The 25,962-nt window shown below is 33.1% G+C and overlaps 3 protein-coding genes across 4 annotated transcripts; 1 reads left to right on the top strand and 2 right to left on the bottom strand.

Annotated features, from left to right (window-relative positions):
• LOC110721620 lies at positions 1–10,733 on the top strand. 2 transcript variants are annotated; one of them, XR_002511441.1, is made up of 2 exons: positions 1–813; positions 9,332–9,435. XR_002511441.1 is itself a non-coding variant. In XM_021900807.1 (2 exons), the coding sequence occupies exons 1-2, from the start codon at positions 704–706 to the stop codon at positions 9,537–9,539; spliced, it is 321 nt and encodes a 106-aa protein (XP_021756499.1). In that variant the 5' UTR covers positions 165–703; the 3' UTR covers positions 9,540–10,733. The 2 variants fall into 2 exon arrangements, 1 of the variants encoding a protein (XP_021756499.1); XM_021900807.1 differs by having other exon boundaries at positions 165–813; positions 9,329–10,733.
• Positions 10,018–13,959, bottom strand: LOC110721305 (lysine histidine transporter-like 8). Its single transcript, XM_021900442.1, has 5 exons — positions 13,081–13,959; positions 12,115–12,248; positions 11,301–11,731; positions 10,932–11,063; positions 10,018–10,515 (listed from the first exon to the last, which is right to left on the bottom strand). The coding sequence occupies exons 1-5, from the start codon at positions 13,443–13,445 to the stop codon at positions 10,018–10,020; spliced, it is 1,560 nt and encodes a 519-aa protein (XP_021756134.1). The 5' UTR covers positions 13,446–13,959.
• A 5,005-nt stretch (positions 13,960–18,964) lies between these two features.
• LOC110721619 (4-coumarate--CoA ligase-like 5) lies at positions 18,965–25,887 on the bottom strand. Its single transcript, XM_021900806.1, has 6 exons — positions 24,149–25,887; positions 22,294–22,743; positions 21,420–21,565; positions 19,874–19,941; positions 19,659–19,761; positions 18,965–19,340 (listed from the first exon to the last, which is right to left on the bottom strand). Exons 1-6 carry the CDS (start codon positions 24,936–24,938, stop codon positions 19,221–19,223), a joined length of 1,677 nt encoding a protein of 558 aa, XP_021756498.1. The 5' UTR covers positions 24,939–25,887; the 3' UTR covers positions 18,965–19,220.
• Between the last annotated feature and the right edge of the window lie 75 nt (positions 25,888–25,962).

The following is a 25,962-nucleotide window of genomic DNA, read 5'->3' as shown; positions in this document are numbered from 1 at the left end:
CATATGCATTTACTAGAAAAAAATTCCAATTATAAGTAGGTTAAACTTATAAGTGGTTTCATTTTATCTAGCAGAAAATTAAATTTAAGTGATTCCTTTGCATTTTTATTACTACATATTTGTTAATTTAACAACAATAATAAAGGTAATACTTCAATAATTCCTTTTCCCCCTCTTATTTGCTTTCCTTTAATTCGTTTTTCGTTGTTCATATCATATATCCCTTGATTCATAGAGTCCAAAACTCAAATTTCCACGAACATTTTGATTTCTCATCTTCAATCCCACTTACTTTTCTCTATCTATTTCCTTACCAATAATTCTTTCCATCATAATTACAAATTTACACTTGCTTCTTAAAAACTTGAAATCAAGGTACTTCGTATAATAAGATAACAAAAGAACGACGAATGAAACATTTTTCCTATTGGGCTAATAAGCATAAAACATACAGTAAATCGAAGGCCCACCTAAAACACCAAACTTCTGAATTCTCCTTCTCTTTCTCTTTCCTGTTTGGGTCTTCTCTTCTGCTTTCTTCACACTTTGCGCATCTTCTTCTCCGGCGATCCCAAAACCTCCATTAACGGACCTTCTTCTTCTCTGAAACTCCCATCTTCAACAACCCTAAATAATTCCCTTACGATTTCTCATTCTCTCTCCTCTTCGATTCATCTTTGAGGAGGATTGAGAAATTTGAGGGATGATTACGAGGCATAATCTTGCGGAGCAGCTCAGAGAGTACCAGGTTCGATCCAAACATGATTGGGCCTCTGCTTCTTTCTTCTCTTCCACTTCCAATTTCACTTCTAGGTATTATTCTTTGATTGATTACTCACTTTAATTTCGATTTTATTTTTTGAATTGGGATTTTATGATCTGATCGCGAATTTCGTTGTTATTTTAGATCTGTTACGACATTTAGTTTGAGAATTTGGTTTGATTTGTGTAATTTTTGATTTAGAACTTGAGAATTTTAGTTTTGAGTGAAATTGAAAACTTTTAGGGTTTGTTGAGATTGAGGAAATTTGATTATTTGGTGGATAGATTTGGGGTAAATAGATTTAGATCACCTTTGGGTATGGTTATGTTAGACTTTATATGGCTCGAGGAGTCTATTGGATGATTTTTTGATTTGATATACTTGATGATTTCTGGTAATATTGAGCTAATCAGAGCACACCCGAGTGTTCTTGTAAAGAGGATATGAGGCTTTAGATATGTAGGTTTGTCCATTTTTCAAAAATAACTAGTATTTAGCCCGTGCTATACACGTAATCATCTATTTATCTAAATATATGTATTTAGGCTTTTTTTTAATCAAAAACTTTTTTAAAAAAAGATAATCAAAAACATTTGTAAATACAAATAGCACTTTTTTAGTAAATTAAAATTTAATACTACATACATAAATGCAATGCAATATATTCTTAATGGAAAAAAAAAACATCATATCATATGTAACATTAAGTAATACAAATTGCATTAACCAAAAAAAAAAAAGTAACTCTGCCGTCAAATTAAATTTGGTTTTGCCTATTTATTTCAAATTTTAGCAAAAATAATATTAAAAAACACACAAAGGGTTTATACTCCATACAAATAATTTAATTTATCACAATATTTATAATTGAGATTAAAATTGTAAAATTGCAAATTGAAAAAAAGAGGGAGTTAACCATAGAGAAAACAAACCTTTTTGTGACAAATTTGATGAAAGTGTGAAACCGATCGATACAAAATTTGGCCAAATTGTCTTACAAAATTAATCGACTCAATTGCGGTGTAAGGTTCTATAATTCAATTTAGAGAAATACTTCGTAGGAAGAAAGGAAATCAACTCAATTGCGGTGTAAGGTTGTACAATTCAAATTAGAAAAATAGGAAGGATAATAAATTTTCGACATGCAAAAATGGGGAGAAAGAAGAGAATTTCTAAGTTATAATGACTATCATTTGGGATGAGAGTCGAAAAATGAAGTTTTCAGTAACTATGATTGGATGCTATTAAGATTCATAATAAATATTGAAAGAGTTTTCCTAAAAAAAAATAATAAATAAATAAACATTGAAAGAGTATATTTATCCAAGGAAATAGAAAACTAATTAACTATATGATGAAAAGACATAAATGAAAAGGTTTCATTTAAATTAATAAAAAAAGTATAAAAATATGTAATTACAAATGGATATTAGGGAGATGCCACGTGACACTTTGTATGACTTGCAAAAGTTCTTGTTTTAAAATATTAGTATAGATTCGATACAATTTGTAGTGTTGTGGTGTTTGCTTTATTTGTAGCCCTTTGTCGATTTCTCTTAGGCTTTGTCATTTGATTATGCCTCCACTGGAAACAAGTCATGAGTGTGAAAAACAAATGATTGGAAATGGGTTCATGATCTTGATATTTTGCTTTATTTTAAATAGTGTTTACTTTTAGCTTTGAGGTGCAAAATTCGTGTTCAGTGTAGTTTCAGATCTATTAAATTTAAGTTGTTCACATACTTGATATCTTGTGATGATGTGTTCCATTTCTCTTCACCCTAAGATGAATCATAAGGTATTTGCCGTTTTTAGCATATGTTGAAATCATTAGCCTAGCTACAAGGTGTTTTCTTGAGAAAACTCCGAACTATATTGTTGCTTCAAAAGAACCAAGTGTCCCATATAGACAAAATAAAAGGCCTTTACCCACTTCATATATGCCAAGTCCTTTGTAATCTTTGATTAGGAAAAGTAGAGGTATGCTCTAGCAATTGCACATGCATGCGCGTGCGTGGGCTTGCTTACGGGTGCTGGTGTCTTTTTACTGCTAGTCGGAATAATTATTGCCTTAATGGTATAATGTCCACATACAATGTTCCAACCTTTGGTTTTGCCGCTGATTATTCTATTTGGAGTTTTGAAAAAGACAATATGACATGCCATGGAATACTAGACTATTCTTGCATGATATGACTGGTCCCTTGTATTTGATCTATAGTAATTCTAATAATGCTAAAGATATTTGAGATGCCCTGAAAACTTAGTATGATACTAATGATGTTGGAACCAAGAAATATGCTTATAGTTGCTGGCTAAATTTTGATATGACTGATGATAAAACTGTTATTAATCAAGTACGAGAATATGAACATTTTTTGTGCTAATATTATTGTGGAGGGTATGGAAATCTGGAATCCTAAGCCAACTACCACCATTTTGGGAAAGTTATGTTCCTTCCAAGCCAACTGCCTTCTTGAAAAATTATTTATGAAGAGTGGCTTAGTGGTCAAGTGCAAATAGCAACCAAACAAAGGTCTTTGGTTTGACTCCCATTAATTGCCTTCTTAAAATGCAGGAAATAATAGCTAAGAACAGATAATATTTGAACAAGCCTATTTGATTATGTTGTGGCGTGAACAAACTCACTACCATAAAGTCGAATTTGCCTTGCACAATACACAACTCTTCGGTGTATGTCGAATATATTGATTGAGAACACTATGAATAATTGTCTGAATAATGAAGGATAATGACATTGAATATGAAAATAGGTTGTGTTTTCCGTTATACATTATATAATCTTAATCGTGAGTCCCAAAACAAGGTAATTAAGTTAGCTTTAGTTAGGGATAAAATGGCTAGCTTATATTGGGGAATGATACCAATCGGAAAAACGGCTAGTAAGATTTAGGGAGTGTAACCAATCATAAAGGAAAATCTGTAACAGTCACGAATCGTCAGAACATTGAATGTGGATGTTATACGATTAAGGCAAATTATTTCAACCAACGGTAAAAAAAGACACCTGCGAATGCGCGTCACGGCCTCGTGGGACTCCTGTCCATGTGTGCTTGCGGTTGCTAAAAGCATATTGCATACCTTTGGTTCTTGTAATCAAAGCTTACAATGGCTTGACTTATATAAAGTGGGTAAAGCCTTATGCTTTAACTATGTGGAACACTTGGTTGTGTTTTATCAAGAGAAACGACTACCATGGAAGACTTAACTCCAACACAAAGAAGTTATGTTGTGGCTTTTATCTTATATGGTTTTGATTATGCTTGGTATGAGCTTTTGCACTGGTTTAAGATGGGCATATAGCCTAATGGAGGAAACAAATGTGAGAGCCCCAAAATAAGGTCCTTCATTCCTTTGAATAGGCCTTTGCCATTAGCTATTCAAAAACAGACAAATTCACTCATTTGATAACATCAAGTTAATAGGGATCTAATATTCAGCAATTAATGTTGTTCCTATTGAGGGTTCAAGTCACCCTAATTATACAATAATGGAAAATTCCCAATTCAGGTTCCCGTGTTCAACAAAAATCCACTTTGAGTAACTTACTTAGGATTTCTACTTTGGAATTGTTTCGCTTTAGGTATCTTGCCTAGATGTCGCTAATTTCCTTTCCTACTACAATGTTGACATGGCATGAACTACTTATTATTGTTTTATTTGTATTTTTCGTCTATAAAGGCTTTTCAATATTAAGAATATTTAGCATTCTAATGTGTATTATATCTTTATTTATAAATAAGTTAAAGTAATATGTACTTATGTGGAGTACATTTTTAGAATTTTTGTTTTTATGAATTATATAGGGATATGTTTTATTATGGTAGCTTTTGAAGGACATTTTCTAGATTTATTTGAATTTTAAAGATATTTTCATAAGAAATTTGTGTTTTTTTGGAGTTATATTGAAAATATTAATTTTAATAATTCTATCTTTACTCATACTTCTCGAAAGAGTCACAATTTTAATTAATTAGGTTAATATTTAGGCGGTGCCTCTCTAAATTGGGTTCCCAGTCACCTTCAAACTAAAGAGCTGGTATCATGCGCTCTCCACCTCCTTCCCTCTCTCTCTCCCTTGCTGCAACCACCATCACGTTTATACAATACCCATGCCTAATTTGGTTTGATGTCATCTTTTCTTCCTCTTCACTCTCTTTTCACTTAACTTTTAACAACTCTTTTCGGGGTTTTTTTAATTATAGTTTGGGATCTTATCTTTGTCAATAGAGACTACTCTTTTGCAAAGTTCAATCATGTCATCAAATGGAGTCATCACCACCAATGTAAAAAATAAAAATACAAAGTTTTATCAAACGGATTTTTCACGAAATACCCCTTAGTAATCACTGAATTCACCATATACTCATTAAAAATTTCAAATTCACCATACACCCATAAGTTTCGTGAAAAATCCGTTTTTTAAATAGTACTCCCTCCGTCTCATAATACAATGACTCTTTAGGTTTTTACGCGGGAATTAAGAAAGTTGGAAATTTCTTAAAACTAATAAATAAAAGTACATATGTGTATGTGGGGTTAGAGAGAGATAGTTGGGAGTAATTGAAAAGATAGAGAGAGAAAGTGTTGGAAATTAATGTTAAAAATACAAAAAAAATAAAAGGAAGACAACTCATCAAAAAGAAAGGAATAATGTCAAAAAGTATAACCTTTAAATAGAAAGAGACAATGTATTTTGGTTTACCCAAAAAGAAAAAGAGGCATTACTATTATGAGACGAATGGAGTAATAGAATTTAGAAGGCACAATTGGAGCAAAATTTACCTTGAGAAATTGCTTACAACTCCCAACTTCGATTTATTAATGTAGAGTTTCTTTTTCCCTACCAAAAGGATGAAACAAGAATACATGGTTTAAGAATATGATTTCAGTTGTGATTGCGGATTTTAGTGTTGCAGTGCTTGAATTTAAATGATGCGTTGATCACCCATGTTGTAGTTGTCGTGCTAAGGATTCCAGTTCAAACTCTTTTTAGGATTTTATACTACCGTCGCCTCTTTTCTTGTCATGTTTACCATTATAAAGCTTTGACAATTGATATCTTTCATTATGTATTTGTGAAGATTACTTTATAAATATTATACATATTGAAACAAATTTAACAAAATCACACGTGAATATATTATCTGTTACATACTTCCTCCGTTCTTTTAACATTGCACCATAAGGGTTTGACACAAATTTTTTGGTTGTGGAAAAAAGGAGGAGAGAGAAAGGTAAGAAGTACAAATTTGTCCATGTGATTGAAGCATAAATTATAGAATCAAGTGTTAAAAAGTAAGGGTATGTAGGGTGTTTATATTGTGAACACAATTATTTGTTTTCCTAAAATGGATATGGTGCAATATTTGTGAAATTTCCTTAAAAGGCAAGTGGTGCAATATTTACAAAAAAGGGAGAAAGTATAATAAATTATAAAAGATGGTCAAAGTAATGCTTGTGAATAGTGTCACAAGCCAACGTGTAAAAACCTTAAAGAAATGTATTTATGCTACTAGAGGCTTAGTGCCATTACTAGGAAGATATAGGGAGCCTTTCATTTTATCTCTAAATAACAAGTACCCTTTGAGTGAAATGCGGTATGTAACATTCAGTGCAGGGCGTTTCAGGGTTATAGCGTTTGATTTGGTCGAGATCAGATCTTTTGAAAGTTGAAACACTTTGTACTGTCGGTTTGGTCAATTGAAAATTCTCTACCAAATGCCTTTTTGAAGTGATCTGTCCATAGTTTTGCACCATACCTTATAGTATCAGCTAATTGAAGTTAGTAATACACAATTTATAACGGGAGGAATCCTAACAACTAGGACTCTAGGAGTAGATTTCACTATGGAAAATCATAAGTGTAAAAGGCAATAAATTAAGAGAAGGAGATAAATTTAAGTGAAGTAAATTTGCCATGATTTAAAATTGGGGAAATTAATTTGTAAAGAGATGCCGGGAAGAGAGGGAATGAGAGAAGATGTTGGAGGGAAAGGGCTAAGAGCTGAGAGACTGAGAGAGTGAGCTGAGAGGAGAGAAGATTTATGAGGGAAAGGTTTAAAGGAGGAGAGATAATTGGGGTTGTCAGTCCGAGGATAGGAAGGGTGTAGAGATGAGATAATGATATTTTTCAATTTAACAAATAAATAATTGGCCAATTAGACGGGAACATGTGTTATGCTTGACCTGCTATAGGTTAACTATAGGTTAGGACTTGGGATGGTACCTCCCTAATGTGGAATCATTTCCTGATAATTAAAAGGTAGGATTATTTTGAGATGACCAATAAGTGGGATTATTACCATCTGTTTCTCCAGAATAAAAGTAGATAGCGTGTGACGTGTTTTCATCTTGACAGAAACTTATTGGTGTGAAGTACCCAACTACCTCCATACCCATAAGTAATTATTGGTCAAATCTATACTCTAATTCATGGTGGATCAAAATCATAAACTAGAAAATCCGTTTTTTTAATTTTTTTTTATTCAACATTTCAAGTAATAAAGAAAATAATAAGGGAGTTGAAGAACTAATTGCAACATTGTGAACTTTTTTAGCAGATAGAAGGGGAGGAAAATTTTGGGGAACCGCTAAAATTTAGAAGTGTGAGGAGAGGGGAAATTTTGGGTGACTACTATGAAAGGAGGAAAATTTTGGGGGACTGCTAAAATTTAGAAATCTGAGGAATTTAAATTTTGGGATGCCGCTGAACTTTGAAAGTTTTTTTTTTTTTTTCAATTTCCTTTTTTTTGCCCAAATTGCCTACCTATAGTGAAGATTTTCCTAAAATGAATATTGGGCTTGAGTTTTATTCACGTCCATGATAGACATGAATGTGATGGGTTTTGGAATTTCAATCCATAGTTTCCCACCCTTTAATAGAGTGTAATTGCATGCTTGACTAGTTGACTGGTTGTTTTGTAGGTATCTAATTCTTGATAAGATGATGGGAATCAAGTCTCTTTGATTTTTTTTTTGGTTGCACTGTACTTATATGAAATATTAATATAAATAATACCAACTATTAGTGGTCTTCTTAAAACAACCCGATCTACTGATCTATTGAAGGTAACGATCAATTCGTTATGGTTTGGGCGTGAATTTACTATAAATGGTACAACAGCGTCACTCGACGCATTGAAAGAACATAGCGACCCCCTCATATTCACCATACCCAACGACTTTATTACCTTTACTTATGTATTTGTCTTTTATCTCAGTGCGCTATTGACAATTATGGTCTACTCCCTAAAAAAAAGAAATCGGGAATAATGCTAGTTTGTCTTTTCATTTTTCTCCAAAGCTGGCGGGGACCCTAGCTCAAAGTAAGTAACTTACCGATAAAGCCAGTGAGGTTCCAACTGTAGTGAAATGAAGGGTCTTTCTTAAAGTTCACTATGGTTGGAGGAAGGAAGGTGGGAACTAGCGGAGCAAGAACAAAGCAAGTTCCTGCGGTGGGTTGTCTTCATGGTATAGCTTATAGCTTTCCCTAAGTCCCAACTATTGCCCTACACTTAGTCAAAGTGCTTTTTTGGTTATGGACTATGGTCATTTACATTTTATAGGTAAAAGTTTCTTTCTTATGTTTCCTAGGAATTTGCTAAACTTGTTTTGTTGACATAAGGGAAATTGCATTTCATGTGAATTGTTAATTACCAAAGGGGACTAGGTAATTAACTTCCCATGATATGTGGGAATTCAAAATTTCTCGGAATTTGTAATTCTTCAATTTTGCAAACTAAACAAGGGACCTTTCTATGTTTAAAATTTCTTCCTCAATTTCCCCTTTCCCTTTCCGTTCCTTCTCTAGGCCAAAAAATCCCTTCGCAATCCATTCTCCATATGTGAACACTATGAACTACCTTCCAAAATTTCCCTGCCTGCCTCCCCATCCCTCTACCATCTCTCATTTTAACCAAGGGATCATGACAGAAGAAAGGGTTTGGAGACACACAAGTTGGAGTGTTTTCATTTTAAAATATGATAGGAAATAACTATGTTATGCAAGTATATTGCTTATACTCCCTTGGTTTTTTCTGTTGGCTATAGTTACCGTAGTCTACAGAAACCAAGGAGGGTAGGATTTAATAGAGGATAGCAAATGAGGTTTGTGTAAGAAAATGTAGGAAAAAGTTTGAAACTAATGGGGTTTGTGTAAGAAAAAGTAGGAGAAAGAGTGTTCCATATGGGGTTTATTTTCATTTTTGTGTGGGGTGGGATGTTTGCATTGTGCTCTTTAATGCATGCACAATCTTTGTTATTGAAGAGCATCTTGGCATCTCCCCTATGACAAATTTTTATTTTAGTATGCGACAGGATACTTAGGATGTAAGCATTCTCTCTTTACTTTAGGTCAAAGTCCTCATTGTCATTGAGGACTATTTTGCCTCTTGCGTTGTAGGTTTCATTGCTATTATTTATTTATTTATTATGCATTTGTACTTCCTCAACTGTTACCACTCCCCTGACACCCCCCTACCCAACGGTCCTGCAAATTGTTATGAAATTTCTGATTGTTTAGACGGCTTTGGTTCTCTTTAGCAGGGTGGATATAGTGATCTTCGTTATTTGGGAGCTCGTCATTCTTGCATTCCTGGTTTTCTCAGGAGTCTCACTTTATTTCAGACATGTGCAACTTGCGTTTGTTTTTTTATGTGTCACATTGTTGCTACTTCTGTGCATGAAAGTCACAAAGCAAATACGTTTGGCACGTAAGAAGAAACGAAGGATGCTTCTACCATTATCAATGTAACGTCCTTTAGGAATATTCTGCCTGTAAAAATGTGAGATTTTACCATTTTTAATTGTTCAATTTTGCCCTTTTATATTTTTTTTGATTGGCATCGGAGTTCATTAAAAGCAGAAAAAGTAGATGGTAGTTGTGTGATTTGTCTCAATGTGATGACCGCCAAGATATCTCAAGCCTGATATATGATGCAATGTGTCACAGTAGAACTCCTTCTAACCTAGAGGGATGTTCGCACTGTGCTGCAGTCTAGTATCGTTGCATTGAATCTGGACAGTCGGTATTGAGGCATTTATACACATTATGGGTGGCTACTATGGTCCATGAACTTTGCATACAAAGGGCTGTAAGATTGTGGAACTTTCAGACATCACTGCACGTTACATAAGCCACGGGCAAGTTATTCTGGTGTGTTAAAATTTACAATGCTTAGTTATTGCTGGTTATGCCAAGCTGTTTCTGCTGCTAAATTGAGGACATCTTACTATCGCTTATCCGGCTTGAAGAAGTGGACTGGCATCCCTTTGATCACTATACTCCATATGGCTCCGGCCACTATCAGAATGCTTAGAAGTATCCCAAAACATCCTAGCCCCCAGTTAAGGTACCACATAAAGCCAAACTCTCGGGGTTTCTTGATCTTTATCCACATGAAACAGGGATATGCTAGGGTGAGAGGCAGAGCTAGGCCTCCTAAAAGACCTGCCAAACTCGGCAAGAATGGTATTGTAAATGCTATGAAGACTGTTAAGCATCCAAAGAAGGCCCTGATTCCTGATCTCAACCAACGAGGGCATGGCTTCTTCTTGCTGCTTGTGAACCGGAACTCCAAGTTGTCAAACACCGGCATTGCATATATCTGGAACGAGCTGAGACAATGAATCACGATAAGCAGGCTTGTGAGACACAGTAGAAACTTGGAAGTGTCGTGCCCATGGTATTCATACATGACTTTTATTAGCCCTTCATTTGTAGGTATAATCTATAGCAATAGAAAACCAAATTAGCAAAAAGGGAAAGTTGACTTCAAGCAGGTTCTTGTATTGGCAGAGTGAAATTTCATCTGGTTCCAAGTGAAGATCATTTAATATTCTTACCGAGTTAAATTTGTAAACAAAAATTCCAAGGTGTAAAAAGCAATTTAGAAACGTGTCATTTTCTCTGTGTTTATGAAAATACAAAAATGAGTCCTTTGAAAGAGTGTTTTTTTTTTTTTTTTTTTTTGTTAATAAGTCTTTCTTTTCTTTTTCTTGTTAGTATTAAGCAGATTGAAGCGTTAAATAGTTTTCTATTAATAAGAGGCATAATTTTAATTAAAGGGATTAACAAAAAAATCCATTTTATTATAGAGATCATAACAAGTCAAAATTTAAGAAATAAAATGAGTTTTGAACTAACCAAGTTTCCATATGCCCAATATCCGCCAAATGCGACAGGAAATAAGCACAATCCAATGATCAAATAAGCAAATTTCACCCCTCGCCACATTGCTATTCTTGATGGTTGCTTTACACTACTTGGCATGGTTCCCTGCACCAAACACACACATTTTACCAAATGCTCATTATCTACCGAACCTAAGATAGGAGCAAGAATAGAGAAGTTGACTAGCTCTTCGACTTTCAGGCATGAGGATTCACCAAGCTCATTCAAGAAGGGATATTTCTAAAACCCGTCCTCCTAGGATTGACCTTCTCCATGCCATAATAATAAGAATATAAAAACTCTCTTATACCATATTCTTCTATGCATCAATGTCAATTTTACCTGTATTTCCAACACTAAGTTGTGCCCTCTAAAAGCAAAAGCAATCATCCCAATTGCATTGATCACTCCACAAACCCTATCGACGTCGGACTTGACATGGGTCGGTCCATATGATACACTCGTGGGTCGGTCTTTGCATACGGATATGACCCATATAAGGGTACAATACCCTACAGAGGTCAAGGATCCAATGAATGATACCTTGGAAATTGAGTTCAAGTTGGGGAGCTGAGCTAGTATCACAGCACAAGAAGTGAAGACCATGTACCATTCAACAGTGGTTAATGGGTTAGCCTTATTACAATTAGGCATACAAACTGTTTGGTAGAAAATCTTGATGGTCCCACTTCCAAACATGATTAGAGCCACACACGTGCCACCTGATAAGTACATGATTGGAAACAAGGATAGAAGTTTCCCAAGCTTTTCTCCTACATTATAAAGAAAGTTACTTTGTTTAATTACATCTTTAATAGTGTTCTTTTGACTAATAAAGTATGAAAAGCAACAAAATTTAAGAGCACATTTGGAGTATAGTAATAGCTGAATATATTTCAAAGATGTTCAAAAGAAAAGTCACATGCTCTTTTTAACGCAATTCATATTTTTAGGTTTATCAATACCATGAATATGCTAACGTAAGTGTACCAAGATCACATGTAATATTTTAGTACTCGCAATTACTATAACATATGAAGTACTTCGTATAATTTATTACTTGTACGTCCTCTTTGATAGATAATTAAAGTGATAATAGAGATAATTTAAGATATTTCTATCAAATATATATCTAGTAGAATGAATTCAAGCTCACCAAAGGCTGCTATAGATAGCCGGAGATATCTACTATAGCGTGTGCCATTCTCTGATTCATGCAATTGAATTAGCAACCATGTCGTATACAATTGCCATATGAAACCCAATGAAAGACAAGTAATGCCCCATATCCTGTTAAATAAATAAAAAGAAAATTATATGGTAATTTAAACTTACATGCACACACCTTCCTTAAATCAAACTAAGAAAATAATTAAGAGGTATCTGATTTGGCTACTATACCGCACAAATTCTTACATGAGACGTTATGAAGCTTTTTTTAGCTTAAATTTAGAATTTATATATATTTGGAGCCGTATGATAACATGTAAATATTGAACGAAATCACCCCTTTACACTTTATGTACGTAAATAAAGATTGCTTTATGATAATAAATTGATAAGTTGATCAGTACATTAGTACTTGTATTACTATTAGTTTCCATATAAATTAACACCCAAAAAAAAGGGTTAAAGGAGGTTTCTCCACATATAGATAAAGTATTTCTTACTATTTATGGTACGACATGTTACTATACTTGCCAATCATTTTAGTCCGTTGCCATGTGTCTAAATTAAGATCTCTCCTAGCTTATTTTTTTTTTTTAAATAAAAATTAATATCAAATAATTGCACAAAGTTGCTTAATTATATATATTGCTAATTGATATAATTATCTATTTATTATCAATTCTACGCAATAATTAAAGGAGAAGTGAATATTCTAAAAGTCCATACATTGTGTTTATTAGCCATATATACATTTATATCACAACGTATAAGAAGTTCTCATAGGCCATGGGATTAACTAATTATGTGCTCTAAACTATAATAAAATACAAATGACAAGTTCTAACATATTTTGCATGCATCAAATCAAAGGTCCAAAACTATTTACTAGTAGTAAATAATGTTTCAAACAAACAAATTGAAGTATAGATCGATTAAGAAGTGAAAAACTTACCAACCAAGGGAAATGAAGGCTAATGGAAGCATAAGAGCTTGAAAACCGATGCCGGAAGAAATGGTATGAAAGGCGGCATAGAAGGCGTTACCATTTCTAGATTCAGTGATAGGAAGCCACTCTTCTTGTGGATCAACAACATTATTATTTGTAACATGACCAACTTCTTCAAAGTAACTTTTATTATTATGCATGGTTGTTGCAACACCCGTTTTCATGGGGCTGGATATGGGTGTCATGACGTGAATAGTTATGGAGGTGTCATCGGACCTTAACCCGACTGATTGGCCGAGCAGCGGCGATTGGGAAAAGAACCATTGGAGCTGCTGACGAGCCGACGTTACTTGCTCATCACTAGAAGTCATGGTTAGTTATAAATAAAAATTCTCTAGCTAAAACTAAGGTAACAAACATCCATAAATATTTTGAGGGTTTTTGTTTTTGGGACTAGATGAGTTATATATAGGCTGTTAAAGGTTTTAAATTGAGGGTCAAAAGTGGAAGCTGACTAAGACTAATGGGTATAGACATTTTACAAGTATAGAGTGAGGTTCTTGAGCCTTTCATTTTGTGGAGTATTCTTTTTTTTTTTTTTTTTTTTTTTTTTTTTTTTTTTTTATGTAATTATGTTTTTTTTAATCACATTACTTAATTGTATATAATAGTTAAAACACTATTATTGAAAGCTATCCAAATCTGTGAAGAAGATTACACTTTAAAAGTTTGTCACTTTATAGTTCATGTATTGAAATGTTATTTAATGGTCCAACACTCCAAATCTCCAATCTTATAATACAAGTATGCAACCATTTTAAACAGCCTAACATTAGATGATTTAAGTATTTAACCTATAAAGATATTAAGTAGCTTTACATGATACTTCGTATGTAGTACTCTAATCCTCTTTAAGAATCAAAGTCTAGTTTAATTATAAGTTGATAGTATTGATTGTATAGATTTTGCATTTGATATTTATTAGACCCGACCAGTTATATGGTCAATTCAACCGATAATAATACGTAGTAATAAGAAATTTTTAGGTAATTACTACCTATATTGTTGTCGTTTTAGTAATTACAACATACAAATGTTTTTATTTATTTATTTTACCACTTAAATATCAATTTTTTCCACCAAATTGCCCAAACCCTTTTGTATCGCATCATTGTGCCTTAATATACTCCTTCGATTATCATATTCAGTTGCATTTTTTTCAACAAAGATTTAAGTAAGCGTTTGGTAGTAGATTCGACATAATTCAAGCTCACACAAATTAAACATAAACAAGTTATTGAACATGTTTCAATTATAATTTGTTGTTCTTCCGATCCCCGACCTTAAGGCCCATCCCAAATTTGAATTTTTTTCAAATTGAAAATAATATCAATTTTGGTACTAATCAAAGACGTAGCACATACATGAAATTGATGCAAATTAGACCTAATTTCGTAAATTATTCGCTAAATAACAAGCCTCAATTTCAATTAAAAACCCTTAATGATGAACACCATCTTATAATTAACCCCAATTTTGTAAGTTAAGTACCAAATTTGTGTTTTGTTTGTATTATTAGGATTTTAATCAAGAAATAGAAGAACATATGTGGAAAAAGAAGAAAAAAAAAACCTGAAAAATTCGTCAAATTTCTTATTACAAGCACGCGGTATGTTTTCTGATAATTTAAATATGTCAGATGGGAGCCACAATTTTAAATTAGGTGGTTATCGTCAAAATTTCTATCATGTAAAAAAAAAAAAAAAAAAAAAAAAACTAAGTTTCTTTGTAAAAGATAATTGAAAAGTTCAAGTACTCCATATTAAAGATGGATCCAATCATGTGGTGTAAGGTTATTGTAGCTAGGCCCTTAGCTTTTTGTACTGTGTAGGGAACTTGCATGGATGTTGCTTGCATCTCCCTTTAGATTGCGACATTATCCGACCCAAATGTCTCTCTTTTTTAAGTGCATTATTATTTATATCTGTGGTATATGTTTTGTCACCTATATATGCTTTTCAAGTCAATTCAATTTGATTTTAGTCAAGAAACATAACATAAGTTCACATCTATACAATGAACACAGTACAAGTTATTATCATAATAATATCACGTGTAACAAATGTAATTTGTGTATAATTTTCTTTCCAAAAAGTGGGTTTGATGCGAGTCCTTTTAGTTATTACGAAGAAATTTTAATTTGAGTGGCAAATTTTTTTGTTTGTTGGGAGAAGGACAATTCATTATTCAAATGGGTTGAATGTTATATCTTCTTTATTTCTTTCTAAAGCCAAAAAAAAAAATACCAATAAATCTTTGTATAATACAAACTTTCGTTAATTAATTTTATTGAAAAATGCTCAATCTGAGGATAACCAACAATAATTTTATGGTGACTTTAACCCATCTAAGAGTAACTTTAATTTTATATTGAATTTGATTGTATTTTATTTAAATTTTAATTTAATGTGTATATTTTCTAATGGTTACATGTTATAAAGAGTAATACTTCCTCCGTCCGCTATTATCTGCAACAAAAAAATATTTTATATCTCACAAATAATACCTCTTTGTTGCAGATAAAAGCGGACGGAGGGAGTATAATTAATCTAATTCAATTTATAAGTGTTATTGAATGGTACAAATTATTATTATTTTTATTATTATTATTTATTTTTTTGAAATATTAAGGGTACAAAAGCATATAAGAGTAATTTTAACACATCTTACAATAAGTTAAATAGAATTATTTCTTATTCAAGAATTTGTGAAAAGTTTACAATATTTAAAGATTAAAACTTTTTTTTTTTAAATAACCTGCTAGGATTAGATGGTTGAAAAAGGGGACACTCTTCCAATAACTATAAGAATCAAACTATTTCCTTAAAAAACATTTTGACAAAAATTGATCTGAACTCTGAAGTATGAATGGTTACATTCTTTTATTATTTGAAGTCAAAGTCTTACTATCACTCATACAATTAACAAATTAGGGTGTTTGTTTAATTTCTTAAGATGAGTACTTAACAAATATCTAATTTTATATTTTTTTTTACTAAAATATAAGAAAAGCTATCAATGGTAAACTCAAAAATCTATATTGATGTTGGTAATTAAAAAAAAAAAAAGGAAAAAAAGAAAAGTCTATATAGAATATTGTAAAAAAGCAAGTGTAATTCATTTATGGAGTAGCTAGTGGCTAGTAATAAGTTGATAGTTTTTTTTTTTTTTTTTTTTTTTTTTTTTTTTTTTTTTTTTTGACAATAGCAAAAGAAAAATATAGTAATAAGTTGATAGTTGAGTTAATCTTTTAGTTAAGTTTACCCTATAATATGGTATTAGACTTAACGTACCAACATGAAATAGAGCTATTGTGACAACGTCACAGGTTTAAATCTCATTCATCTCTCCCTTCAAGTGATATATTTAGCGTTGAGTATGGGATTCATGTGATGAATTCACATTTTAATCTTAAAGAAATCAGGGAATGATAGTATAAAAATAAATTTAAACCTTAAACCATCAATTATAGGCCGGTTACATGAACTAGTTATAGAACAACTAAACTCAAATAGAGGTATGATCAAACTTACCGTTATTGCCGCCTAATTCTTGCTCGATGATTTGTAACTAAATTCTTATGTGTTTTTTTTTTGTGCTAAACCAAATTCTTTCAAGTTAAGAGACTTTTATTCACTTTTGATAAATATATTCGGGAAAAGGACAAAGAAAATAAAGTGATAACTATGAGCAATTAAATTAAAATGGTACGGACTTATATGATTACATTAGCTTTATTATGTAATTAAGGTGATGTCATAGCCGTCAATGGAAGTGATGCAAGTGTAATTAAAGTTGCAAAAACCAGACTACGAATAATTGAAATTGAAATTGCAATTAGCAATAAAAAAGGAGCTCTTTCTTGGTACCTTCTTTCTCTACTAAATTCCATGGCTTCTTATGTGCAATTTGCTTTTTAATATTCTTTCCATACTTCTTTTTCTTTTTGCCTATTTTCTTGTAATTTGTTTGAAATTAGATGATGTTTGAAGGAAATTAAAACCACATATTCATTTGGACTTTGAAATTGACCATTTTATTGCTTGTCAACAAACGTGAGTTTTATTTAATGAGCGTGAATTAATTAAGAAAAACTAAGTATCTTCAGGAAAATTATGTACAAAATGGATTTCATAGTTTAGTTCACAATCTAAAACACGTAAATTTAAAAAAAATTACCATTTTATCTATCTATGTATAGACTCTCAGCTAAAATATAGTTAACTTGTATTGAGGATGAATTTATAGTGTGTTTTTTGTATAATTTTAATTTCTTAGTTCTCGTTCAAAAAAAAAAAATAATAATAATAATTCTTAGTTCTATTATTTGCTAATTTTAGTACATATTTTATATGGTGGAAGTCAAATAATTAAATATGGCGATACATACTCAAAATATCAAACCGGGATATCACCTATACCACATACTTGAAGGGGCTATTGTTGGGACTTGAGATTGTGGGAAGTTACTTTCAGGGGTAATGTTATATGCGGGTTGCATTTAAGCATTTAATATACTTTCTTTTTTAGTATTAAGTTGGAAATTTATCAACAACTCACAAGTAAATTGGTGTAATAAATGTTTATTTAATGTTTATTTTTTTCACTTTTAGATATGCAACCCAACCACAATAAAGGGTTCATTTGAATATTTAGGCTTTGTATTTTGGCTCTTATATTTATTCTTGTTGCATTTTTCTTCTTAAGTTTTGATGATATATATACCCTCGTTCAATTGATAATGTAGTTAATTACTTATTAGAATTGAGTGCATCTAGGCGCATAGGTCCTAATGCCTATGTATTTCGCATGCACATAGGAGCTGAGGGCAATTTGGAGTTCAATTCGGTGGTACATTTTCTATCTCTTAATGGTTCAGTGGTACATTTTTGTGTGCTTATGCATGTATATGTATCATTAAAGTATAAGTTGTCTGAATAATACTTTTTGTGTACTATTATACATATAGTGATACTTTTTGCCAACATATTTTCCACCAATGCTTTTTCTCTGGTTTCCATTATCTACAAAAACGACATCTTATTTGCATGCGAAACGCATAGGGCCTATGCATCAATACTTCTTCATAAAAATTGAGAAGGTGACAACCAGCTGGATGGATGGATCTAGTGCCTACAGTAGACTCTAAGCTACATCTTGAAATTACTTCCATAACTGTACAATAATAGAGAAGCCAAGATACCAAAGAATGGCAAAGTTTGATTGCAAATCTTATTACAAATACTCCCCGTGGTCCTAAAATATTACGAGTACTCCATTCCTTATTAGTTCATTGTGTATTTAAGGAACGTAATTACCATAACATCTCTCTACTTTTCTTAAACCCCACATTAAAAAAAGGTAAAGTATCTGTCCGCTTAGTACAAGTCTCAACAAAATTGGCTATATAAAAAAAGGTTGGAGAGTTTATACTGATTGAACATACTAATTATTAGTAATTACTCCCTCCGTCCCTTTTTATAGTTTTCATTTGGAATTTTGACACTATTCATAATGTGAGAGAATTTTTTAAATTACTCTTAATATATAAGATATAATGTAGTCATATTGGGTCTTATTTGATTCGTCTCGATGAATAAATTATCAATATTCAATTGTTATATTTTTTACTAATAAGCAACTAACGATATTTATGGTCAAAGTATTGCATTAACAAACGTGCACAATCCAAATGGGAACTATAAAAAGGGGCGGAGGGAGTACTTCTTTTTATCACATTAATTTGAAACAGGATGGCTCACAAAATTCACAATAATACACTTCTTAAAGACTAGGATACCATGTGAACTATTGCAATTGATAAAAAGGCTCATGTCAAATACATGTTTAACTACCATTAATTTTGTTGCTCAAACAAACTATACGCAAGCTTATTCAAGATTTCCAGTACGATATTCATACAACAGCAACAATGCCATATTACATTGGTCGGGGAGGTATTGATTCCTCAGCAATCTCATTTAACAAATAACAACGAATCTATATATGTGACCAAGCTCTTGATACAAGCTGGTCACCAATGGGTTTAAAGAGGTGTTTTTCTACAATACAACAGGCTCAATGGCTCATAATTTGGAACCAGAAGTTGCCATTTTGATGAGGTCTTTCCGCAGAATCTTCCCAGATGCGTTCTTGGGCACAGAATCTATGAATGCCACCCTCCGGATTCTTTTGTAAGGAGCGACCTGCACCACGAAAAGTTCACTTATTTCATACAACTTTGAATGAACAAAATGGAAACACAGCTTGACATTTGCATGTCTCCTTATACATCCCAACTTGTACTCTACTCTATGTTTCCCATCCAAGATATGTAAAAATTAGATATAAGGGCTAACCAAGTTCAAATATTAACTTTCTATAAGAGTTAATAGGTTTGAAAGAAGGAATAATAAGTTTTAATTAGTTCAAATAAGGGTTAATAACTTCAGATAAGTTCATAAGCGTAGGTAAGTTTAAAAACGCCTAACAACTGTTTCATGCTCTCTGGCCTTTCAGCTCACCTGTTTTGCTACAAAATCCATGATTTCATTCTCTGATAAGTTACTACCAGCTTTCCTCACTACATATGCCATTGGAAACTGACCAACATTCTTATCTGGGAACCTGTTGTGTACAAAAGAGCATTACTATATCAGGTATTTTAGAATGATAAACATACAGAGAAAGAAATGAAATCACAAAGAAGGATGTGTATATGTTTAGAGTTAAATCTTACGGAATAACAGCAGCATCTGCAATTTCCGGATGAGTAAGCAGCAATGCTTCTAATTCAGCAGGTGGAACCTAAATATCAAATACATTAATGAGAATTTTTTCAGGGGCAGGAACTAAAGATATCATATTCATGTCTAAATTTCAGCATAATATTAATCTTCTGTTAACATCCTATCAGCCTGTGGTTTTCAATTAAAACCATATTGAGTAAGACAGAAGATCAACAATTAGAGAATTATTAACCCAAGTTAACACTAAGAGACCTTAATTACCCCTCTGTTGAAAATCAGCAGTCATATTGTTCAACCCTCATAAAGAAGATAATAGTCGTCTTCTTTCAATCCTCTTTCCACCACTACATCTACGTTGGGGTATCATTTATGTTCAAATTTTAAGTTATAAATTTATGTTTGCAACTATGATAGCTTTTTCAGGACGTAGCATACACGAGTAACATGACTAGAGAGTTTCATGAGTTATGAGACTTATTTTTTCTAGTTCATAGTTTCATGAGTTATGAGACTTAATGGCTAGAGAGTTTTGCATATTCTATTCCCCTAAAATATTTGTGCAAGACCACCTTACCATCATAAAACCACTTTAGTGAGTCACTGTAAGCATGTGACCCTATCCGATTTCTCTCTCCCCTCAGCCTAACCCACCTACAAGGTGGTCTTATGATGCTAAGACGGTCTCATTTAAAAAATATGTACTAGACTTTTTGATAAAAGAGAGTGAGTCTACGTAATGAAGTAGAGGTTCCGTATTCATCAAGACTCTCAAAGAGCCAAAAGATCCAGATATCGATTTAGATTCATTAATCCATTGCAATTACTTGTTTACATTTTTTTGATGTCTACTCCTGTTGACCACATATATGGAATGCAGGAGCTTTCTATATTACCCAAGCTCCACTACAGTCCACTTTAATCATTTCATTAACATGGGAACTTATCCAAGTTTACTGTAAGACTGCTCTTTTTAGAAATATCGTGTTGATTACCTAATTAGAAAAAATTAAAAGCATCCGCACACATGTAGGAGTTTTAAGTACCCAAAACATGATACTCAAGGTGAAATGCATATCCCTTGTAACAAAGGAGAACTTGATGGTCGATTGTACGTTGATACACATACCTGTATAGTCTGTAAAACTTGTTTGATTGCTTAAAAAAAAAAAAAAAACACTATTTGCAGTTATTTAGAGATGAAAGTAGCCAAGTTATTGAGGAAATGAGCATATACTTGATTACTATTCAGCTTAGCATCCACAACAGCAGACAACCTTGTTGATCAAATGAATGCACTAGTGTTTCTATAAGATAACAGAGTATAACAGGAAGAAAGATGTATAAGGTATCTTAGCCTGAAGCATCACTAAGTAATATTTCCAGGAAAGAAACATAATCAATCATCAAAGGAAGCACTATAATAAGAGTTACAACTCCTGTACCCCACACGCACCCAGAAAAGGGAAAAGATAATACACAGACACTTATATAATTATTGATTTAACTCGGCATGGAATTACTTGGGTTAAGAAGTACCTGATATCCCTTGTACTTGATCAACTCCTTCAGTCTATCGACCACAAAGAGGAAGCCATCTTCATCAAAATAGCACACATCCCCTGTTTTTAGCCAACCATCTGAAGTGAGAGTTGAAACAGTCGCCTCATGATTGTTAAAGTAGCCTGCAACAATAATGTAAGACTTTAGGCAACATAGCATCTGAAAATAAATTGTGCTTGGCAGGGACAACGATCGGACTCATTAATTACAGGTCTTAGATCATGTTCTGCCAGTACTGGTACAGTTTTGAGTATTTTCAGTCTTAAAACAGAATTTTTAGTAACAACTGCACATCAGCATTTTATCTATGGATTTGCATACTCTTTAATATAGATCTCCGCAAACCAGCAATAAGTTCAAAGTAGAAGCAGTAAAATAAAAATTATGAAGCAGCATCCAAGAATCTTATCAGGGACCAAATGTAATATGCATATGATGTATTGACAATGTCAGAGCTACGAGGTCCAAGCTCCAAGTAAGAATTTATGATTTGATGCCTTGGATAAATACGGACTATGAATATTCACCTTTTGGGTTTGAAGCTAGGTAGAGATAAAAATTGCTGATTTTAATAAATATGAAGGCATCCATAAAACTCATAATTTCATAAAGCAACATGTTAAAACTTACTAGTCTCCTGTTAAAAAAAAAAACCTTACAAGATATAAATTTAACAAAAAAACAATAATTGCTGATTTTAATTTCAACCAAGCCATCCACAAAACTCATAAAGCAACATGTTAAAACTTCCTCCTTTTTCCTATTTTCATAAAAAGTTACTGAGGGAAAACAATTTCAAAGAAAACAATGACACTGAGCACTTAAGAATTGAAGTATAAGAGCAAACAACCTTTCATAACAGTATGGCTGCGAAGCCAAAGTTCACCAGTCTGATTAACCCCCAAGGCCTTTCCACTCTCAGGGTCAACAATCTTTGCCTCTGTGCTTGGTGAGAGCAACCCAGCTGTCCCATACCTCCGGCTCTCCTCCAAACAGTCTGTTGTAGCCCCAATGCCCGTAGACTCTGTAAGCCCATAACCCTGCATGATCACAACATTTGGGAACTTCTCCATGAATCCTTCTATCACTTCCTTTCCTAATGGGGCACCTCCGGACAAAACATGCTTCAATGAACTTAGATCATAATTCTTCTTGATATGATCAGCGTGATTCGCCATTGCTACCAGAATTGGTGGGACCAACGGAAAGTAACTGACCTTGTACTTAGATGTTGCTAGGAGCAAATCATTCATTTCAAATTTGGGCAAGACAACAATGGTAGCTCCAGCTGCTAGTAATCCTGTGGGCAAGAGCCCAAGGGATAAAACATCAACATTAGCTACAATATTTATCCAGTGTAACTGTTTTAACTTTTAAGCATCAAACCAAAAGGTTATTACTCTCTAATTAATGTTTTTTATTTTAATTCCACTATTCCACTAGCCATTTTTTTGAAATTCCTATTGAATTTGGGGTCTAAAAGTGAAAGATTAGTAAGTTACTACTACATGTCCCAAGCTCAAGTAAGATTTCACACAAATTTACAAAACCAAGAAAAGTATTCTCCAGGATATCCTAACTAATTTGGAATTAATTCACTCAGTCAGATTTTGGTACAATACAGCATGATGATTGGTATCGTTTCATAGATCATCCTCCACAGCACAAGGAGTCAATGGCCATATTCCGAACATCTAACATTAGAATTTGATATGTGATTTACTAGGACTAGCCAACTTCTGGCTCTTGTCAGTTTCTGATACCGGGAAATGACAGTAAATACAAAGAAAAACTCTATAAAAACACCTTGCAACTCATATAAAAACAATTCAAAGTTAAAACTTGTTCCTTGATGCTATTTCGAAATCAATTCACATACTGGTATAGAATTCTGTAAGCTACTTCTATGAGATTAAATTAATGATATGAGGATATCCATTGACCCTTTTATTGATATTGCAATAATCAATTTATTTCTCGACAAATCATTTGGAAAAGATATTCATTAATTGAAGACACTATGGTCAATAATATAGCATCCACTAATCACAACAATAAGGTTAAAAGCTACCACTAGCATTTTAGCATGCTTCATTAAGACTTAAGTAGATTCAAACAACACAAAGCTACTTTATAATTTCTCAAAACCAGGAAAATATCATATGCATTGATGCATAAGTGCCTATATATATATACTCGTAACAAACAGTGGCGGACCCAGGAATTTCCGACTGGTGAGTCACATAATGTGACCCACCAGGCATAAGGCCAAGTCCGCCAATGGTAACAAAGCACCTCGCACCAAAATGTCTAACATAAAATCTAAAATTACAGCCTCATTGCTAAAAAAAAGGAGTTATATACAAGTATTAATATCAATCATCATTATTACAGACATTAACAATTAATATCTTTAATGAAGTGTAATTACAACGGCTGATATAAAATGAATATATTATACACTTGGACCACAATTACCCACATTGACTTACTTTAACTACTCCCAAAAAAAAAAAAAAAAAATGCATAATCATGAATGAGTAATGAGTCACCATTAGCTTCGTGTAAGTGCGTATGTAAAATGAAATAGACACTATATTACAAGAATAAAGTAATAATCACAACGTCAAGTAAAGTAAGTAGTAAAAATTATCCATTAAAACAGTAAAATAAAATAAAATAAAATAATGGAGTTAATAAATTACCTGTAGCAAAGGCAACAAGGCCATAGATATGAAACATTGGAACAGTACATATAAATGTGTTACCATTCCTCTGATCTTCATCATCCAATCTATACCGTCCGATGATCGTCTGTACCATTGCGATCATATTCCGATGAGACGAAACTACCCCTTTACTCTCCCCAGTAGTTCCCGACGAATACAGCAACGCTGCAGCGTCGTTTTGGCAAACTCTCTCTTTCACTCTCACTTCTTTTCTCTCTCCTTTGACCGTCGTCAACATCTCCTCCAACGTCGTCAATATTTTCAAGTTCCCGAAACTACCCTTTTCACCGCCGAGTAGAATCACCGGGACGCCGGAGCCGGCGAGTTTAGGGGCGAGTTCAGGGGTAGTGAAGGCGAGGAACGGCTTCGAGTCCGCAATTTGTTTGGAAATCTCGCGCGTGGTGTTCAAAGGATTGGTGGTGGTGATCAACGCGCCGAGGGACATGACGGAGAGACAGACGAGCGGGAAGGAGAGAGAGTTAGGAGAGAGAATGAGGATGACGTGGCCTTTGCGGACACCCCACGTGGAGGAGAGAGAAAAAGAGAGGGAATCAACGGTGGACCAGAGCTCGGAGTAGGACACGTGGCGGTCATTGGTGGCGTCGATGAAGGCGGTGGTGGTATGGTGGGGTCGGGAGGAGATGAAGGTGGTGATGTCTAAGGATGTGTTTGGTGGGAGTGGAATTGGTCGACGTTTGCTGTAAAAGGTGGAGTTGCTACTGCTAAACCCGCTTTTTTTGTCGATGTTTTTGTTATCTTGCGCCATGTCGGAGTCGAGTTGTAATCTGGTCGGGTCAGTTTTTTACAGCTCTAAATTCATTTGAAAAAATTCTTTGATGTTTGTTAGAATGTTAGGGGAGGGAGACTGAAGATATATACTAGTAAAAGGGAGTTGCCAAATTGGAGTGGAGCAAGAGAATTGACTCTGTTCGAAAAAGATGTTGGTGGAAACTCAGGTGGAGAATAAATTTATAGTGTAAGAAATTTTAGTGGATATGAATGCTACGAGACAAGCAACATGTGCATTATACCTATTTAACAACAATTTTCGTTATTTTTTTTTTTTTTAAAAAAAACATGTTTAATTTTCTTTTTCTCTAACAATTTCATCAACAGTTTCAATTATTGATGATTCAATAACATCAATTTCCAATTTGAAAATTTGATAGTTTTCACTCTAAAAACAACAAAAAATAAACTAAATCTAAGTTTTAAAAAAGTTAGATAAATGATTTAATGATAACACTTACTGGGTACTCCGCACTTTCTAATTGCGTAAAACCTCTTCCACCATTGTTGTCAAGCATCAACATTTGTGATAACATTTAACCTTCAAATTTATCCTTAAACCCACTAAATCAGATGAAACTATGAAAATGAGCTTAGCTTCTTAGTTCTTACTTTACTACAGTACTTCCTTTTAATCTAGATGGAAGAAGTAGTGATGCCATGTGATGGGTTTATTTCCATTAGATGATGACAAGGTTAGGTGAGATAATGTAGCAAATGAATTTTTGCTTTTGCTTTTCTCTTTTTCCTTTTTTTTTTTTTTTGAGGAAATGAGGTTTTACCTGTAGTAGTAGGTAACCAAAGTCCTTAGACTAATTTGAGATGTGACATAAATAATTAGGATTAAAATGAGTTAAATAAAAGTATGGATTAAAATGAGAAGGGTAAACAAAGTTGAGATATTTATGTTAATTTTTCCTAAAATTTATTATATGAAACTATAGTCGAAATTAATACGAATTATATGAATGAATAGTGGAAAAATGTCAAATGTCAATTAT

This window comes from Chenopodium quinoa, unplaced genomic scaffold (genome assembly GCF_001683475.1).
Source record: "Chenopodium quinoa cultivar QQ74 unplaced genomic scaffold, ASM168347v1, whole genome shotgun sequence".
NCBI classification, from domain to species: domain Eukaryota; kingdom Viridiplantae; phylum Streptophyta; class Magnoliopsida; order Caryophyllales; family Amaranthaceae; genus Chenopodium; species Chenopodium quinoa.
Note: the sequence above shows the minus strand (reverse complement) of the source record. Positions and strands in the feature narration are given on the sequence as shown.

Coding starts and splice junctions, on each gene's coding strand:
- LOC110721620 (XM_021900807.1), top strand. CDS start 704: ATGATTACGAGGCATAATCTTGCGGAGCAGCTCAGAGAGTACCAGGTT. Junction 814..9,328: donor ACTTCCAATTTCACTTCTAG/GTATTATTCTTT, acceptor GGTTCTCTTTAG/CAGGGTGGATATAGTGATCT.
- LOC110721305 (XM_021900442.1), bottom strand. CDS start 13,445: ATGACTTCTAGTGATGAGCAAGTAACGTCGGCTCGTCAGCAGCTCCAA. Junction 11,732..12,114: donor GCTATCTATAGCAGCCTTTG/GTGAGCTTGAAT, acceptor TTTATAATGTAG/GAGAAAAGCTTGGGAAACTT. Junction 11,064..11,300: donor ACTTAGTGTTGGAAATACAG/GTAAAATTGACA, acceptor TGTTTGGTGCAG/GGAACCATGCCAAGTAGTGT.
- LOC110721619 (XM_021900806.1), bottom strand. CDS start 24,938: ATGGCGCAAGATAACAAAAACATCGACAAAAAAAGCGGGTTTAGCAGT. Junction 22,744..24,148: donor CCTTGTTGCCTTTGCTACAG/GTAATTTATTAA, acceptor TCTTGCCCACAG/GATTACTAGCAGCTGGAGCT. Junction 19,762..19,873: donor GCAGATGCTGCTGTTATTCC/GTAAGATTTAAC, acceptor TGTACACAACAG/GTTCCCAGATAAGAATGTTG.